At 34.2% G+C, this 18,662-nt stretch overlaps 3 protein-coding genes across 4 annotated transcripts; all 3 read right to left on the reverse strand.

Annotated features, from left to right (window-relative positions):
* Positions 1-1,033: 1,033 nt before the first annotated feature.
* Positions 1,034-6,579, reverse strand: LOC100779425 (DNA-directed RNA polymerases IV and V subunit 2). The gene is made up of 7 exons (XM_003527727.5): positions 5,861-6,579; positions 5,554-5,766; positions 4,364-5,247; positions 3,886-4,186; positions 2,381-3,337; positions 1,940-2,211; positions 1,034-1,663 (listed from the first exon to the last, which is right to left on the reverse strand). The coding sequence occupies exons 1-7, from the start codon at positions 6,347-6,349 to the stop codon at positions 1,162-1,164; spliced, it is 3,618 nt and encodes a 1,205-aa protein (XP_003527775.1). The 5' UTR covers positions 6,350-6,579; the 3' UTR covers positions 1,034-1,161.
* Positions 6,580-8,655: 2,076 nt separating this feature from the next.
* LOC100779968 (chorismate mutase 2) lies at positions 8,656-10,916 on the reverse strand. Its single transcript, XM_014777298.2, has 5 exons — positions 10,524-10,916; positions 9,997-10,083; positions 9,772-9,915; positions 9,483-9,575; positions 8,656-8,982 (listed from the first exon to the last, which is right to left on the reverse strand). Exons 1-5 carry the CDS (start codon positions 10,788-10,790, stop codon positions 8,752-8,754), a joined length of 822 nt encoding a protein of 273 aa, XP_014632784.2. The 5' UTR covers positions 10,791-10,916; the 3' UTR covers positions 8,656-8,751.
* Positions 10,917-13,440: 2,524 nt separating this feature from the next.
* LOC102667044 (protein POLAR LOCALIZATION DURING ASYMMETRIC DIVISION AND REDISTRIBUTION) lies at positions 13,441-16,269 on the reverse strand. Of its 2 annotated transcripts, none has more exons than XM_041016289.1 (3): positions 15,745-16,269; positions 14,668-15,125; positions 13,441-14,107 (listed from the first exon to the last, which is right to left on the reverse strand). In XM_041016289.1, exons 1-3 carry the CDS (start codon positions 16,061-16,063, stop codon positions 13,769-13,771), a joined length of 1,116 nt encoding a protein of 371 aa, XP_040872223.1. In that variant the 5' UTR covers positions 16,064-16,269; the 3' UTR covers positions 13,441-13,768. The 2 variants fall into 2 exon arrangements, with proteins under 2 accessions (XP_040872223.1, XP_006581329.1); XM_006581266.4 differs by having other exon boundaries at positions 14,668-15,128; positions 15,745-16,263.
* Positions 16,270-18,662: the final 2,393 nt, after the last annotated feature.

The raw sequence follows: 18,662 nt of genomic DNA on the forward strand, positions 1-18,662 counted from the left end.
ATTGTTTGAAGAGAATTTGATGGATTAGTCCCACAAAGATTAAAGGAAACCAAAATAACAAGCAATGACCACGGCATGAACACTAGTGGCTTTTGTTTCAATGTATATCACAATAGTATATGATTAGGAACGGGTAAATTTAAAAAATTTGGTTAAATTTTAGCATTCTTTTAAATATTTTTTAAAACTTAAATGATAATAAAAAAGAATGAAAGTAATTTTTTTAAAAAATAACTAATGATTGGGTTACAAAAAGTAATTTTATTTTCTTATTCTCATGGGAAAGCATTATATTCACCTTTTTATTGGAATAAAAATAAAGTAAAACATACTAATTTCACTACTTTGTTTTTAAAAAAACAATTTCTAAGAATATTTTTAAAAACGTGTACCAAATTATATTTTCATGTTGACTTTCTCGTTAATGATGTTTATGAACCTTGAAATAAATACATTCTATTATGTTAATTAAACTAGAAAGCATTCCATATACTGAACGGGTATTTTCTATAATGAAAGTAAATTTTAAATTAAAAAGGAAAATATTTAAATTTTAAGAGAAATATAAATTTAATTTAAATAAATAAATAAATTTAAAAGAACAATTTTAAAAACGAAAAAAAATTAAAATATAACTAACTGATATTTGAAACGAAAAAAAAAAGTAATAGATTTGATATATGATTTTTTTAAAACTAATAAGATAAAGAGAAAATTTAAAAGTAATTGATTGGTAGTTTTTTTTATAAAAAAAAAATATAAAATCAAGTCTTAAATAATTGCAAAGTCATATGTGAAGAAAGAGTATAAAAAATGCCATTCCATCTAAGAATAAAAACTCAACTTTATAATAAAACAGTATGTTAGAAGGGTGAACTTGCTATTTATCCTGAAATTAGTCACTGAGACGCAAACTTTTAAGAACTATACTATAGGGTGTTTTGATGTTAATAATCATTTTTAAATTTCTTGTCTTCAACTTTTCACAAGGATACACTAACTAGCCCGTAAATAATAGAGAAACATGCATCAGTAACAAGATAAAAGAGATCCAGTACTTCTAATTGCCAGGCATTCAAAGAAACATCGGCGAACGAAAGTAATATCTACACTGAAATTCATTTAAGGGAGAAATGAACAAAAGAGACCATTAGTGTTTGTCTAGCAAAGTTGGGTTTCAAATTTAAGATTTATGCCCATGCTAAAGAGCTCCTGGCATAATAACTTTGCTCCATACGGGACATGAGCCACCACAATGTCATCCGCAGATTCACAGTGGCGGCAATAAGGTCCTCGTATTTTCCGGCCACCAGAGACAGGCCGCAAGATCACATTTGCAACATTTTTGCATTTGCTGCAGATATGAATCTGAGAGGAGTCACTGAGTGTAAACAGGCGTTCATACAGGTTGGCTGATGCACCATGAGCTATTAGGCAATCACGCTCCATCTCACCGAACTTGATACCTCCAAATCGTTTTCTGTCAGCTACAGGCTGTCGGGTCAACGGGTGAACTGGACCAGTGTTCCGGAATTTCACTTTGTCTTCAGACATATGGTGCAGACGTTGGTAAAATGTTGGTCCCATAAAAATGAGTGATCGAACCATCTCACCAGTCCTTCCATTGTATACCCTCTCATTTCCCCATCTTGAAAACCCAGCTCTGCCATATTCTCAAAAGGAACGTGGGTGAGGGTTCAGTAAAACAAGAACAAGTTACACGATAACTTTAAAAGTGAAGTTAGGCAAAGTAATTCTTAATTTTAAAGCGAGACTAGAGAAAAGACAAGAAACCGTCTACAACTTTGAAGACACAGGCAAATAAAAAACATTAGTAATACAGTAAGCAAGGGTAGAAGCTGAAATGCAAGTTCCTCTTTGAAAGAATGGCTCACATAATGCAAGACACAGTAAACTGAATGGTGTGATCAAACTGTACCTGTGAAGCTGTTCAGTAATGGCATCAACAGAAGGTGTGGAGAAAGGCGTAGCTTGTCTCAGTATGCCACCACAAGCAATCCCCTTTCCTAAAGCAGCCTCTAGGAGTTGCCCAGGAGTTTGTCGTGAGGGAAATGCATGTGGATTTATGACAATATCAGGAACAATGCCTTGTCTTGTGAAAGGAAAATTTTCCTGAGACTCCAGAAATCCCAAAACTCCCTTTTGTCCATGCATACTGGAGAACTTGTCTCCAAGAACGGGACTTCGAACCTGCAACATTATTAAATAACAGATTTATCCAGTGATCAAATTAAAGGTAGCTTTCAGTTGTGAATGTAGATGGGCATTAAAATGTACTAATTTGTGACAGTAAGTTATGTACGTTACAGTAATTCCTAAAAGTTCATGCACAAGCAAAATTTAGGGATTCACCAGTTACCTGTCTTAATGAAACCACAGCAAAATTTTTCCCTTCGTCATTTGAAGACAGCACAACCTTTTGCACATAACCCCTTTCAGTGTGCTTTAACTTTACACTATTGTCTGCACCAGATTCAGCACCCTTCCCAATAATAATATCACCGCTCTGCAAATTAGCACCAACATATGGAAAGCCATCATCATCAAGGCTATCAACTCGGCCAATTTTACTTTGTAGCTTTGCAAAATTTACAATGTCTTCAGGTTTTCGCTTCTTATCTGAAGATTCCTTATTATCGATTTCAGATTTGTAACTCCTTATGTGCTCAGACCTGAACATACCACGCTGCAGTGAAGCACGGTTCATCACAAGGGAATCCTCTTGATTGTATCCCAGATGTACATTAACAGCCACAATTGCATTCTGCCCATTATAGAATTCTGCCTTTGGAGGTATTTTACTTATTTTATTTTGACCAAGTGAATTGTCTGGTTTTCCAAGACAATCTGAAGCCATTGTTCGAAAAAGGGGCTTTTGGGGATAGTGTAACTGGTGAGACAAAGTATCAACTCTAATGTTCGGGTTTGTTGTAGAAAAGCCAATTGCCTGTGAGGAGTGCTTCTGAGACTGGTAGAGTACCCTCCTCGCATGGTCATGATTAGCAAATGGTACAAGTGAACAGCTTAAACCCAATAAGAATGACATATCAAGTTCACAATGAGTGTACTTTACAGATCGTTTTCCTTCTTTTCCAAATAAATACTCAACACCCCAGGCTGTACAACAGTCTTCCTCTTCTTCCGGTCCAATCAGCTCAATCACACCTTTATCCAATAGAGACTGGAAAGAGTTACAGTCTGATTTAAATCCTTTAATCTTGAGTAGATTACCAACCACCAAAAGAGGACGTAGAATCCTTCCTGCATCCGAGTATATGCGCACTTCATGTTGAGATTGGTCTCTCTTGATTTCCACCTACAATGGAAAATAGTTATCACCAGGTTCAAAAGAAACAGGATCACCAGTCCTCACAAAGACATAAATTAAGCCATAAAATTATTAGCTAATTTAGACTTAAGTTTCCAAATGCTTAAACAGTAACTATATCATTTGTTAATATATCATCTACCCTGCAAAGGGACACAAAAACGACAAATTGATTCAGAGGCAGGGTGTCAGGAAACAATAACATCATTCACAGAAAAAAGGAAGTCCAAACAGTTAATCCAATCATGTGAAGCAGGTTAAGCATTTACAAAATGTCAGTCATTGGCAATCACAGTCCTCAAAAAGACATAAACTAAGCTATAAAATTATTAGCTAATATAGACAAAAGTTTCCAAATGCTACTAACTAGATTTGACAGTTTATGGCTCAAATTAAAAACATACAACAATAACAAAAGCCTTTTCCCACAAGGTGAGATCCACTACATGGGTCAAATTAAAAGAATGTTTTACAATATTAAAATATGACTAGTAGAGCCAACAAAACCACTTTAAAATGGGATATTAAAAGTAAACCTGATGAGGCAGTTCATTTCTACGTCTTCTGCTTCGTAGCTCTGCCACAAATGAACTGGAATCAGGACACACTCCAACCCAATCGCCATTTAGGAGAACTTTGTCCTTGTTCCCAAGATGAGTGGAAGTATCATCAACAAGTTCTTCCATTCCACAATCCAGCAATTTAGGCAGTATATATTCAGATACTGCCGATACATCAGTACTTACTAATCCTGTGACAGCCAAATTTTTTACTAGTCCACAATTTTCACCATCTGGGGTAGAGAGGAAACAAACCTTGCCCCAGTGAGAAGGATGCCTGTAACCACAAACTTTTGTTGTAACAAATAAAAGCAAAAAGAAAAGGAAAAAATAGCTGTATAGAACTAACAACTATTTTAGTTGTCTAACACACTTCTCACTGCACAACAGCAGAAAGAAAACAACAATAATAATAAAAAAATAACTAAAATAGACAAATCTTATAGTGACTCACGGATATCTAGCATCCCCAACTTTTCCTGTGTACTGGACCTGCTGCCTCGCTCTTCTTAACTCAGCCATGGTTTGTAAGGGATTAGTGCGCCCAACATTTGCAACCACACCTGAGATCCTTTCCATCCTCTTGTATGGATGAGACCACGCTCCTGTTGAAAATGCCCTTTGCAAGCCATTTGTAATTATGGACGCGTCGAGATAATGCTCAATTGGGCGTACATCCCTATCTCCATAAAGGTCTCTCTGCAAAGCTTTTGCCATTCGCTTCCGGGCATGTGCAATGTGCACTTTCAACTCACGGTCAAGAAGCTCACTGGCCAATTCAAGCCTCTTATTTCGAAAATCATCCCTGTTGTCGCATTTTCGGCGGCCAGTATAAGCCAGCAAGAGACCTTTCACCATATATGCAAGGAAGCGCGCCTTTCTATTCAAACCACTAATTCCAGGGAAGACATACATTTCAAGGCACTCCTGCATAGACTCCGAAGGTGGAAATTGAACACTTTTTACACATTTTTCTAAATATTGAACTGCATGCCTACCTCTTCGAAATGCTCCACATTTCTCATCAGCATCCCGAACAGATGCAAAGAGAATATTCTGAATTCTGACATCATCATTGCCACAACCAATGAGATCTACAATCTCTTTGTCAGATGAGACACCGAGAGCGAAAAACAGTACCCACACAGGAACCTCAACAGACAAAAAATATACAGCAAGAGACATGTCCCCATTCTCCACTTCTTCACCCCTGGAATTTCCTACCAGTTTAATAACCATCCTGTTTCTCTTCATCTGTGACTTGTAGGCAATCATCCAACCTGGACTATTCATAACCCATAGCCTCTTTAAATACAGTTGCTCCTGTGCAATAAAAGTCTGCAACAATTTTCCACACAAAACAAACTCGTATCATTAACATACTATAAACATATACATTAAATAAATATATCATGAAGACACAAGAAAGATTAAGAGAATAATTTCCATGCACCGTCAGTTTTTACAATGTCAATCAATCAGAAAAACTATGCTAAACATGACCTTAAAAGTAGTTATTGTAAAATCCATCATACATGGTTATTTCTGATGGGTTAACAGTTAACACTGTAAAAACCCTTTACAAACCTATACAAATTAAACACAAGAATACAAATTGAAATACAAAAAACAGATAAGACGAACCTTCTCTGCACCCTTAACGATAAAATAACCTCCATGGTCAAATTCATCATCCTCCTTCTCCGCCTCTTTCATCCAGCATAAATCAGACTTGACCATGACTGGCAATCTCCCAATGATGATTTCCCTCTCGTCTTCCTTCATAACCTCCCTGTCAAGGAATTCCGCTTTCCCAGTCTTGAACTTATCACTCCGTACCTTCTTCGGAACATACACCTACAAAATCCACACACATCACAAATTCAATTACTCCAACAAAGAAACAAAAACCAACATTACACAGCATTACTCACTCCATTTTGCCCGATACCTGAACTTTAACTTGGATTTTGACTTTGGAAGCGTAGGTCATCCTCTGGATTCTCGCGTGTCTGGGAAGCATCTTAAACTCCTGCGCGTTCCCTTCACCGCCCCAGAACATAGGTTTATCGAGCTTCACATTGCCGAACTTAACGGAGGCGTAACGGAAGTGTTCGTTTTCTCCCTTCTTGGAAGGGTCGAACCCGGGCGTTACGACTAGGTCTCCGAAGGATTCGAAGGTTTTTTGGAGGCCTGTGTGGATGAAGTGGTTAAAGGAGTTGATCTGGTGGCTGATCAGACCGTACTCGTTGAAGAAGAGCATCGACGCTTTCTTGCACCAGTATTTCACAATGTCTTCACCGAGCTCTTCGAGGATTTCGGCGTTGGTCGGGTCGAGATCGACGTCGCCGAGGTCGATGTCTTCGTCGTCGTCGATGCCCATCGCGGCGGCGGAAGGCCCAGCCTCGGTGCCGTCCTTGCTGGAACCTACGTGACCCATGCAGATCGATCAATGCCTTTGCTTGCTGCAATGGAATTTTAGGGTTTTAGTTTAGGGTTCTCTCTCTCTAATCTTCTATACAATGGTGTGAGTGTGAGTGTGAGTGAGAGAGTGTGAGAGTGAGAGTGTGACTGTGAACAACGCGAGCCGTTTCGATTTGCTGGAAGAGAAATGAAATGTTTCTGGCGTGATAGGGAGGGGTATATGGGGTAAAGAACCAACTCTTGACTTCCTCACTTGTCCCAACTCCCAAGTGAAGTGAAATACTTTCTCGTAACGGAAAGACGCATGTGTCCTCGCCCAAGGACAATTGGACCCGTACCCATTTTTTTATTATTATATTGTGACTTATAAATTGGATAAATATTTATTTTGATATTTTTTTATACCATGATAATGATGTTGGAAATTAATCTCCACTTGGTGAACCTCATTAATCATCCTTAATGAGTCTTCCCTCTCACTTACTGTCCATAAGGCTTGAACGTGAAGCTTTAGTCAAGTGAATTGAGTCTAAGATTATTTGGATCAATAACTTGTTGATATATTTTATTTTGGTATTTAAAAGTGAGAGATGATGATTGATTAAAAAATTAAATTTAGTATCCAAATGAAAAAATCATCCATTTGAAGACTAACAAATTAGTTGATAGATAATACCGTTGATAAATTAGTCTTGATGATTATGCAACAAACATAACATTCACTCTCATAACATTTGAGTTTGAAGGTGCTATATAGGCAAGAGTCACAATGAATAAAAGTTAATGACATGATTAATTTGTCACATTTTTTTCATATTTAAATATCAAATTTAAATCTTTCATCTTTTAAGAACCAATCTCACACTTTTCATTTTCATAAATCAAAATGGGTATTTACCCATTTAACTAAACCAATTATCAAGGATTTACCAGAGGAGGGTGCATGGATTGGTATCCAAAGATAAATATTTTTTGGACAATCTTGAGTTGTCTGTTACCTTGATGAAAAAATGAAGAAAAAAATAAGTAATTAATTTGATTGATGATATAATGTGATAGAAAAGAAAAGATAAAAAAAAGAATTATTGGTGGAATGCTTAAAATTTTGAGCCATCAAAATATTTTTGATCACCATAGCATTATTGTGGAGTATCCACCTGTTTTACTAATAATTAATCCCCGTTAAAAAATTTAATTGGTCACCTCTAGTGAAGTTCTTTTTTTCTCCTTATCTTGTTTTTTTTTTTCATCCACAAAATTCAAACTCAAAATCTTATTTTAAAGGACCAATTAAGGACCACTTAAACCAATAACTTATTGATGAGTTGTCAAAATATAATTGCTCTTATTAAAATTCATTTTAAGGTATTTAGTTTTGTTAACTTTGGTTTAATACGTCTATAGGTAAATATACTTATTACTTTATTTCTTTTCTATTTTATTCTTTCTATAAAAATTAGAAAAATGTTTGATAGACTCATGCTATCCTCCACCTACACAGAGAAAGAACAAAAAATATAATAGAATTTATAATGTATAAAAAAATAAGAAAAAATAAAAAAAATATTGATGAAATATTTAAAACAAATTATTTTTAATTTTTAAATTTCTTTTCTCTTCTTCCACATTTCTAGGTTCTTTATCGAAAGCTTGTTAATTTTGTCGCCTCAATCATTGTTCGAGTAAGCCTGTTATATATCTTGAAAAACGTAACATAACACGGAGAGTCCATAAGTATAGTCTCACTACACGTCTCATGCTAATTTTCTTTATGATTAATTGGACTCCGTGAGTTAGAGAACGGGTCGAAGTTAATTTGTGACCTTTCAAATTTGTAAATTCATGACTCACCTTGTTTCGTAATCATGGACAGCTATCCAACGAAGAAATGGTTTGCAAGAATCAAATTTTCAATACTTTGCATAATATATTGGGAACCATACATTTTATCCAACCACATGTAAAGCTTTCTCAGGTTATACAATATCATATTATCTGAACTGACATCCATAAGAAATCAGCAATAAACAGCCACATAAGAAATGATCTTTTACCTTAAATTAACAATGACACCATATTCTTTTCTTTAGATGGTAAGAATTAATGTTTCATGTGAAAGATATGTGACTTATACAGAGACTAATAAGTAAATAATTAATGATTAAGGGTTAAATTATAATTGAATTTAATAGGAGAAGTTTTTAAAATTAACTGCTACTTAATGATAATAGTAATTATAAAAAAGACTTAATATCCATTAATATGAAATAAGGTCCTTTTCTGACTAGAAAAACAAACGGAGAAAGGCAGTAAAAAAATGACTAAAAAAGTGAAATCTTATTTTTCTCATGTTTTCTATAATTGATAGTCTCGGAAATCCTTAGATATTTCACATAGATTGATAGCATTGAAATGACTTCAGTCTAAGCGGCTTAATAAGTATTCGACTTCAACGTTTTTTGTGAGGGGTATTAACCATTTCTGGTACAAGAAAGAAACTACTGATGGATCAACCTTGTATTTTATTCCCTTGACATTACGATCAAGGCTCACTTCCTGCCCTAACACCATGGCCTTCTTTTTAACCCTCTTCACCACCATCTCTTCAACGCTCTCAATTGTCAATAATTTCATCAATGCTTCTTTGTCCTGCAAATACCAAACATTAATTTACTGTTTCAACTTTTACATGTACGTGCAATAGCATAAAGTCAAAAACCAACAAAAGTATTATAGTGCTTGAATATGATCATAGCGTAGAAACTGAGAGATGGTACCATTACTCAACAAGCGGCACCTGTTATCTTATAAAAATAATGTAATGACCAAGGTTTTAAAAAGCAGGTCTGCTTGCAATTACGACAAAATCAAAGTTTTAGAGGATTCTGCAACCGCAATACGATCGCATAAGCCATGTTTTCTGCACAATTTACTGCAATATTGAAAATTGGGATGAATGAAACTGTGGATCACAATTTAAAAAACCTTAGTAATGATCGATTGTCTAATCTTTCACGGGAAATTAAGGTCGTTATTCACTAGCCTGGCTCCTTGTTGATCCCAAAAGATGAAGCAATACCTAACTAGCAAGCTCTCTCCATTCACTAGCTAGCCACTACTATTGTTAAGATAAAACATTACATATATACCTTAGCACGAATTAAAGGCTCATAGCCTTTAGGAGATTCTCTGAATTTGGCCTCGGCAATAAACTTTCCGTAATGAATCCTTCTAGAGATTGCCTGCAGATATTTTATGGAATAAAGTCACTTTAGTTTAGGCCATCGCTGTAGTTAATTATCTCATTGAGTGAGACAAAAAGGACTTCACCAAAATGAAATTTGAGACTGCTTTGACTGGCAAATGATTACAAACATAGTTCTGCATAACTTCATCAATTTAACATACTCATAAAAGAACTTGCACAGGAAATCTTACCTGCAACAATGAAAGATCGGTAGCAGCAGTTTGTGCATAGTTTCCATCATCACCAGAAGCAACAAATATTGGAAGCAGCTCATCAATGTACAGTTTCCAAATGACATTGTTTATGTTGATCATAGCGGCTGAAGGATGCAAAAACTGCAAACAAAAACGTTAAGAAATACTCTTCTCACCAATTATGTAGAGTGGCAAATCATGGAATAATTTTTGCCGAATTACCTGTGAGAAGGGGTAATGTGGCTCAACCGAAGGTGGTAAATTTTCTGGGAAGAAAGGATTTTCTTCAAGGTTAGTGTATCTTCCAGCCTGCAACATACCATATATCGTCAATTCAAAACAAAAAAAGGTAGATCTCCATAGCTAGATATTGATAATTATTTTGCCAAACTTTAAAAAATCATATGCAACTACAATTGCAGCAGTAACTTTAAGGTTAAGGTTTTAGAGATCTCCATAGTCACATCAGCTTCTGCTAGGGTTTTTGAGATTTCCATGACCACACTTGTGGCCATATCAGCCTCACTTGTCTACAATATACTACATAAAACCGCAACCACAAATTTAAAATTTGGATGATTCTAGCTAGTCCAGTTTCAAGCCTATAGTAATAATAATGATAATGAAACTTAAAAGCTGAGTAAAGTACTACTACACCCATTGACATGATTTCACAGTCAGTTGATAAATTGGAGTGCCAAGAAAAACACAATACATGAAGAAAATTGAGAAGGCGAAGTAAAAAGTACCTTAGCTTGAATGACCTCCGTGTCACGAACGAGAAAATCGAGCAATGTGCCACGAAATTGAGGAATGGAAGCGTAACTTTGATTGTAGGTTGGAGAATTTAAGGGGAACCTGGCTCTCTCAATCAAACCAAAAATGATGGTGTCCTCTTGTCTAACCAAAGACGCTCTCGCCGAATCAACCGTATAGTTATACTCTGCTTTCGCCATTTTGTTACTCTCCCTACAACTTGCCAACGTAAGAAGCAGCACTAGGAATCGAAGCATCATGTTATTGTTTCAGGACTACACAACACAACAGTTAAAAAGGATAACAATGTCTTCTTATAATGTGTATGAAGCGCCAAGGTCAATTCATCGGTCAACGCTACCCAAATCTTTGACACTATTTGTTCGGCAAGTAATACCATTATGTCTTTATTAGTTTGACACTCATAAATGAAAAGATATTGTAGATTTGTAGTATTAATGGTATGCATCAACATGGAATAAAAAAGTCAAATTTTGCTTTATGTCTTTATTAAGGGTCATTACTGATTAAGAAATTAAAAGAGAAAATAATTTATTAGTAATGTTTCAACCACAACAATGCGTCTGGACTGGGTCCCACACGAAACAAGAAAGCCTCCTATATCCTCCATTTGTTCCATTCTCCTTTTCAGTTTTCACGTGAATATAAACGTTTCACTAATAGCCACAGGATAATAATATACTATGGATTTTATTTTATTTTTTAACGGAAAAGTCGGCAGAGATTGTCAATGCATGGAATGTTTATAAGTACTTTTCAAAAGCTGGATAGTTTTTTTAAGGATGAAAACTGGATTTTATTCCAAAAGAGAATCAGAAATAAAAACATCACCAGTGAGAAAATGTTCCACTTGAATCTTGATAGAGAATTTCCTAATTCCAGTACTTTTCACGAAAAAGAAAAGCAAGAAGATAATTTACGGGCAATTCTATTGCCCAATCTTCTAGTAAAACTGACTGAAATCCCGTGCTCAAACCATAGCAATCTTCAATAATCCTATGAAATTAGCTTCGATCTTTATTATTGTTATTCTTCCAATGTAGGAGTAACTGGTACCGGTAACAATCAAGAACGACTTTTAAAACCATATATTGAAACTACATTATAAATGTGGGTTCAGAGATATTGAAACAAGTACGATTCCATTGTTTTATTATAAAATACAAAAGGACAAAGAATAGAAATGGGTTACTGAGGTTAAAGTAAAGAATATATATATATATATATATATATATATATATATATATATATATATATATATATATATATATATATAGAATGACTCATGTGAAAACATTATTTTATATGTGTGAACATGAAAACAAACAATATCAATCATCAGTGAGGATTAGAACTCCATTTTAAAAAAGGCACGTGACAACAAGTAATTCCCAAAGTCTTTCAATTCTCACGTCGCATTCCGTTTCATGTTAGAGCAATCACGTTTTCTTCCACCATTTCGTGCAACTTGAACCTAATTCCTAAGTTCTTTCCCACGCCGCATCTCGTTATTGTTCTCACAGAACGACTCTGGTTCACATCAGAGAATTCATGTCCTCTTCTTCCTCGCGCTTCATCTCGTTGTGGTTCTCAAAGCACGACTCTAGTTCACGTTCTCTCCCACTCACGTCACATTTCGTTCTCACAACAGACTCTGGTTCACGTTAGAGAATTCACGTTCTCTTTCATCATTGCAGCTTGTTATTACTAGTTCTACTGTTCTACAGCCTTCCAAATATTGGCTGGTAAATAATTCGGTAACCTTTCTAATTGTGATTGTTACTATTTTTTTTTTTTATCGTGATCGTTACATGATCATTAGGTTTCTGACTGTGATCGTTATTTTAAAATTGCCCTAGCTTTGGTACCCATAGTCACTGACACCGTGAGCAGCAATCATTGCCTGAATTGGAGTATTTTTCACATTGAGGAAACAGCAACATGAATTGTATAAATTACTCCAGCATCAACACCATGTTTCAACCTCTAGCATATCTAGCTACAATTATACACAATGATTATTTTTAACCCACTCAAAATCAATAGCTAAAAAGAGTTGGAAGTAAGCTGCAGCAATGTATAGGTAATATTTGATCAATTAAGGGAGATCGAGAAGAAGGGATATGCCTTTCTATTGAAGAAATTGACTCTAAGAATGCAGTGCCGGGGTTAAATCATGTGATTAAGGATAAGGATTGAAAACTGTTCCATCACGTGCAAGGGGAAGAATTACACCATCACGTGCATTTGAGCAAATTGTCTTCACGAATTAGATGGAAAAAGGTGCCACAGAGGGAGAGAACTAGAGTGCGATCGATTGAAGGAGAAGCTAGAGTCTCGGTCACGTGAGAGAAGGAAGCAAGGAGCGAAACTAAATCTAAGGGGGTTTTGAAGGTTTCGTTTGCTTTTCCCGTAGGACTGAGTTACAACAATAGACCATGTGCTGATCCAAAAAAAAAAAAAAACCCAGCGATAGACGAAGAGAAGGAGAACGTAAAATACCTGCCACATGCCTTTTTTTAATTGGGTTATAATCCTGTTTATTAGATTTAACCTCATGATTATTATTATTTGTTCTCATCTTCTCACATATATTAAGAAATATTATAATATAAAGTTTTGCTAATGGAAACTGGAATTCTGCCACATGTAATCAAGACATAAAGCATGCTTATTTTTGGTTCATAAGCACACAAAAAAGAGATATAAACTTATTACAGTACTGCCTCAAGTATCTTAGAATATTTTAATATAAAATAAACTTTTACAATTAAATGACAAATTTCATAACTGCGTTCCAATGCTTATGGTGAAAGAAAATTATACTGTCTTTGAACAAGATAAGGATCTTACAAGCTAATATAGATGCGATTGTCTATAAATAGCTGCAGGGAGTCAAATGCTTGAGTTTTGTTGCATCCAACAAATTTCACTGCAGTAGCTTACTACAGTCACCCAACTCCAATCTTAACATAAGAATAAATCTCAAAAGACTCCAACATTTTCAGTTTTTACACATCTTGTGTATTGCTCTACAATGGAAAACAATTTTGACTCCCTTCAATTTCTGTTCTCTCATTTAAAATCATCCTCCAAACCACTATTTACTCCAGAGGACTAAACCAAAATTTTGAAGAACAAGAAACAACAGGTCATGAAACTGTACTGCTGATAACAATATTTTGATGGCTTAATCAACATCACTCTTTCATAAAAACTATCCTACAAGTTGACTCAACTTCAAAGAAATATCAGGATCAAGTGGAAAAGTGAACCGAGAAGTTTCTGGAACATGTTGTGAGATAAGTTGTGCAGTGTCTTTCCACCAAGTAACCTCTATCTCTTTCTTAATAAGCTTTTGCGTCTTACATTCTAATGCAGACTCCAGCTCTGATATCCGTTCTTCCAGTCTTGCTTCAAGCAGTTCATGCAACCTTCTCTCCAATTCAATTGGAGGAACTCCAAAAGATACATCATAAGTTGCTCCTTGAGGTTCCATTATTATTTCACCAAAACTTGAACTATGGCTTTTTGAACTAGAATCCTCAAGAGTTACCTGCAAATTCCTGTTTTCAGCAATTCTGGAATATAAAGTGAAGTAAAAGCTAAAAAGTAGCACAAGCGTAGTCAAATCATTTCAATAACAACCTATCTAAAAGGGGCAGCTTAAAATCAATAGCACTGGAAAAGGAAATGCAGCATAGGGCCACAAAAATCGTATAAAGTTCATAATTCTAGAAGCAGTATTTGGTAGTATAAGGACTTTTCAGTGAAGCTTCATCTAGATGTTGACTTTCAACTGATTGAAGAGACTATTCTCAAATTGATATTTGAAAGATTCATGTATCTATCAGTATCTGCACAAAAGTATTAAAAGAATAGCAACCCATAATCATACCAAGTTGTACTAACAATGTAATAGTTTCCTGACCATGTGTTGGTTGACACATCCCTCAAAGAAACAAATAACAGAAGAAAATGACTTAATTGAGATCTAACTGATGTAAATTGATACCCTCGGTTGATTAATCATCAATCAAAATGAAACAAAGTTGTCCATTGCTATCAGCATCAGGAAAAGGTAATTAGGAGGAATCAAACTATGAAACAATCTACCTTGACTCCCTCTTGTTGTGCATCATCAAATCCAGCTTCTCCATCCAAATACAACTGCAAGCGCTGCAACTCAATTTCAAATTCTGCCCGGAGCTCATTTATCTCTTCTGCACATTCATCTTGTTCGCTAGTGTTATATTCCAGAAACCGATTAGGAACCGTATCGCTTTTTGACTCTGGTTGAACATATTGTATATTCGAATGAATAGAAAGATGACTACTAGAGCTGGAAACTTCTTGAATATCAGTTATGGAAAGGGCAAGTGTGTCACTTTGTTTCAATGGCTTAAGAAGTGAATCTTTACTTTGCAGTTCCCCTTTCGCATTTTGAAGGAGCATTTCCATTTCTTTCTGCAGCTCAATCATCTTGCTGAGCTCATTTTTACTTGCTGCAATCAGATATAGCAAACCACAACCAACCCCTAGCTTAAAAGATGTATCACTCTCATGTAACTGTCCTGCTGCAGATCATCAACAAAATCATTTAGTTAACTACAAAAACTGAGGGTGAAGAAAAAGAGAAGCTGTGGAAGTATGGAGAGAAAGAAAGGAACAAGTCGATGAAAGAGTAAAAGTGTAAAGCATTTTTGCCTTTTTCATCCCTAAAAGAAAAGCAAACATTAGTTTCTCGTATATCTGATTATCTGTAGAATTCATATTCCAAAAACAAAAAAGTCAGAAAAGAATTTCAGTAGTAAAAGGAAAATCATAAATAACTATGGAAAGAATTCTATTGCCATACACATACAAACTTAGTAATCGCTGAACCTGATAATATACATAAGTGATGTCTGAATATAATATAACATTATTTGGAAGAGAACAACAGGTTTCAAACTTTAAATAAACATAAATACTTGTGTTCACATGAAACATTTGAGACAATACACGAATCACATAGCACTCCATAAAGATACAATCTATAATATTAACCACTTTCCATAATTAGGAAATCAAACCTGATAAAGACACTAGAAACTATACGCACACGCAGTGACAGTTAGGTATCTTTTGAGGTTAAGATTATTAAATTACTCAATAAACAAAATTAAATCGCAAATAGACACAGGTTCTTACTCGATTCGTCGCTCCCTTTAAGTTCGTTCGTCGGCGACGACGGCGACGGCGCCTCCAAATCACCGGTCTCGTTCTGGCGCCGTTGCTGGAGTCGGAGACCCTTGGTCGGCCTCAGCGGTGCGAGCAGCGAAGCAACGAGCCTCCGAGGCGAAAAGCATTTGGTCGACGGTGTTTCTCGGACGGCGTCGCCGTCGTGATCTTCGTCTGAGAGAGGAATATCTGCGACGCGTAAACGGCGATGGACGGAGTGGGAGTGAGAGAAGGGACAGAAATTAAGATTTGGGGATTTAAAGAAGGCGTGTTTCTGTTTCATTGACATTAAATTCGTTGGTGATAACGATCGATTCAACTTCGAAGGTCACTCTGAGGAGCCTATTTTTGGATTTTGGAGGGAAAACTTGAGTTTCTGTTCTTCTCCTTCAATTCCATTCCCGTATTAATTATTAATAACTATCAAGACAAAGATGATGATTATACTAGTATTCACTATTCAGTTCATTAGTCATCTTATTCTATACTCTGCTATTTTTCTCTTTTATTGTATTAAAAGTTTTTTTTTTTAACCAAACACAATTTGTTTGATCAGATTAATTTTTAAGTTCATCAAATAAGTAAAATTGATTTTAAAATCTTGTTAAACACAGCTAAAATAGTATTTTAGAAAATAATATAAATTAATGAAATAAACTTATTTTTTAAGCAGACTTGTGAATGGATGTCGTAAGAAACCATTAAGAAAAAAACTTGATTGATCAAGAGCAAAGTGTTTCATGCAAAAATGTTGACAAAGCAAACCAAAAAAAGGAAAATAAAATATATGAATTAAATAAATAAAAAATATCTAACAGAAGCTCCTCTTCTGAAAAAAAGACTTCCATGATTTGTAGTTAATATTTAGATTTAATGACAATCACCCAAAAAAAAATATTTAGATTTAATGTACTGTTTATTGTTCATTCAACAACTTGATTAGTGGTTATCAGAATTCAGAAGGCTCAATAATTTTAGTGCATATTCTACCTACCATCCAAGATGTTCCTGGTATGCTGTATATAAAGGGGGAGGATGTTGGTTTAGGTATTATTAGAGGTTTCGTTAAAAAAAATATATTGTATTGGTGATTTTGATTAGCTAGTACCAGTAATGTAGTGTATAGTATAGTATTGATAAATAAATCAAAGCGAGGACCCTTATCTTGTGAAACAAACATTTCTATGCCATTTCTATTTGTGTTAGCTGATAAACTCTTTTAAACAATATTATAAATATAATAATAATATCATAAACCTCTTTACAATACGTGTTTTCATGACGTCATAGCCATTACAAACATTCAAAATGGCAAAGCATAATTGTATTAAAAAAACAAGTGAACGAAATATAAAATAGCCGAATGAAAATATGTTAAACCAATTATTATGAGGCAATTTGCTTGATTCGTGGTTTTATCGGTGTTTCATAGCTGTTGGAATGTAGTGGTTTTATTTTATTTATAATTTATTAATTATTAATTTATAAAGAACATTACATTATTAGAATAATATATAGTGAGGGTTATTGGAGCAAACCAGAACATTGGGTCATAGCCCAATGCCTACGAACTCCAAATGGGCCAGGTTCGATTATTGACCCGGGATCTGGACTAAAGCATTACCAATATGTTGAAGTTTGACTCTAGCCTATATATGACTGGCATGGCAAAAAAAAGGACTCTAGCCAAGGTTTATCTTTCTAAGACAGTTGTTTTTATTTATTTATTTTTCCTCTTCATTTTAGGTTAAACACTAGGTTTTTTTAAAAAGTTTAAACACTAATTTTATTCTATTTAAAAAATAGATTAAATTATAATTTTGGATGCTTATGTGAAAAAATTAAATAAAATAAAAAATAAAAAATATCTTAATAATAATTGAACTCATGATTCTTTATTTATTCATAAAAAAAGCAATAAACTACTAACACACTTGTTTTGTAGCTAACTACATTAATATTATTTTCTATGGATCATTAATTAATATTATTTTCTATGGATCATTAATCAAGAGTTATTAATTTTTTTCGAATTATCAAAATTTATAAATTAAAAAATATTTAATATATAAATATTTTTAAATATTTAACATTCAGAATAATATTAAATATTTAAAAAATTAAATAAATATAAAATGATATAAAATAAAATAAAAAGATTTATATATTAAATATTTTTATAATTTATAAATTTTGATAATTTTTAAAAAATAATAAAATCTTAATTAACGATACATATAAAATAATATTAATGTTATTAACTAAATAAAATAAATATCTTAATAATTTATTACTTTGTCTATAAATAAAAAATAGAAATAAAGATACAAAATTTGAAATTTGAAATGATGGGAAGAGCAAAATTATAATTTAACCTAAAAAGAATAATTATTATTATAAAATTCTGCCCAATTCACCAGCCGTGAGTAATTAATATTCCCGTGACTATTATTTATTGTTGGGTGCAAATATGTGCGCTGGTAAAATCCAAACAAAACTAATGATTGCTCTTTGCTTGTGCTGTTGGTCTACGTGGACAACTTAGTATAATTGCAGATAATGATCATATGGTCTTTCAAAAGTTCAAAACATCTAAGATCGATTTTTTTGTTCACGTATGAGCGATTGCTTTCATATGAAAGAGTTTGCTCGAACTACAATTAGTACATTTCTTTGTTAAAAAAAAAAAAAATCTGCTTTGGACATCATCACCAAACTTGTCCTATTGGAAGGACTGAGGCACCTAATATACTCGTGTTTTACACGTCCTGAATTGTAATACTGTGTGCACAACTTGTTTCAGCTGATCATCTGTGACTTAACGATTATATACTTCCAAGTAGTGTTTCGGTAATCAAAAAGTCCTACATGAGTCAATGTCAAGAATA

This window comes from Glycine max, chromosome 6 (assembly GCF_000004515.6).
Source record: "Glycine max cultivar Williams 82 chromosome 6, Glycine_max_v4.0, whole genome shotgun sequence".
Taxonomy (NCBI): Eukaryota; Viridiplantae; Streptophyta; class Magnoliopsida; order Fabales; family Fabaceae; genus Glycine; species Glycine max.

Coding starts and splice junctions, on each gene's coding strand:
- LOC100779425 (XM_003527727.5), bottom strand. CDS start 6,349: ATGGGTCACGTAGGTTCCAGCAAGGACGGCACCGAGGCTGGGCCTTCC. Junction 5,767..5,860: donor AAATCCAAGTTAAAGTTCAG/GTATCGGGCAAA, acceptor TGGATTTTGTAG/GTGTATGTTCCGAAGAAGGT. Junction 5,248..5,553: donor TCGTTAAGGGTGCAGAGAAG/GTTCGTCTTATC, acceptor AAATTGTTGCAG/ACTTTTATTGCACAGGAGCA.
- LOC100779968 (XM_014777298.2), bottom strand. CDS start 10,790: ATGATGCTTCGATTCCTAGTGCTGCTTCTTACGTTGGCAAGTTGTAGG. Junction 10,084..10,523: donor CGGAGGTCATTCAAGCTAAG/GTACTTTTTACT, acceptor GGTATGTTGCAG/GCTGGAAGATACACTAACCT. Junction 8,983..9,482: donor AGCCTTTAATTCGTGCTAAG/GTATATATGTAA, acceptor TGGTATTTGCAG/GACAAAGAAGCATTGATGAA.
- LOC102667044 (XM_006581266.4), bottom strand. CDS start 16,063: ATGTCAATGAAACAGAAACACGCCTTCTTTAAATCCCCAAATCTTAAT. Junction 15,129..15,744: donor TAAAGGGAGCGACGAATCGA/GTAAGAACCTGT, acceptor GATGATCTGCAG/CAGGACAGTTACATGAGAGT. Junction 14,108..14,667: donor CACAACAAGAGGGAGTCAAG/GTAGATTGTTTC, acceptor AGGAATTTGCAG/GTAACTCTTGAGGATTCTAG.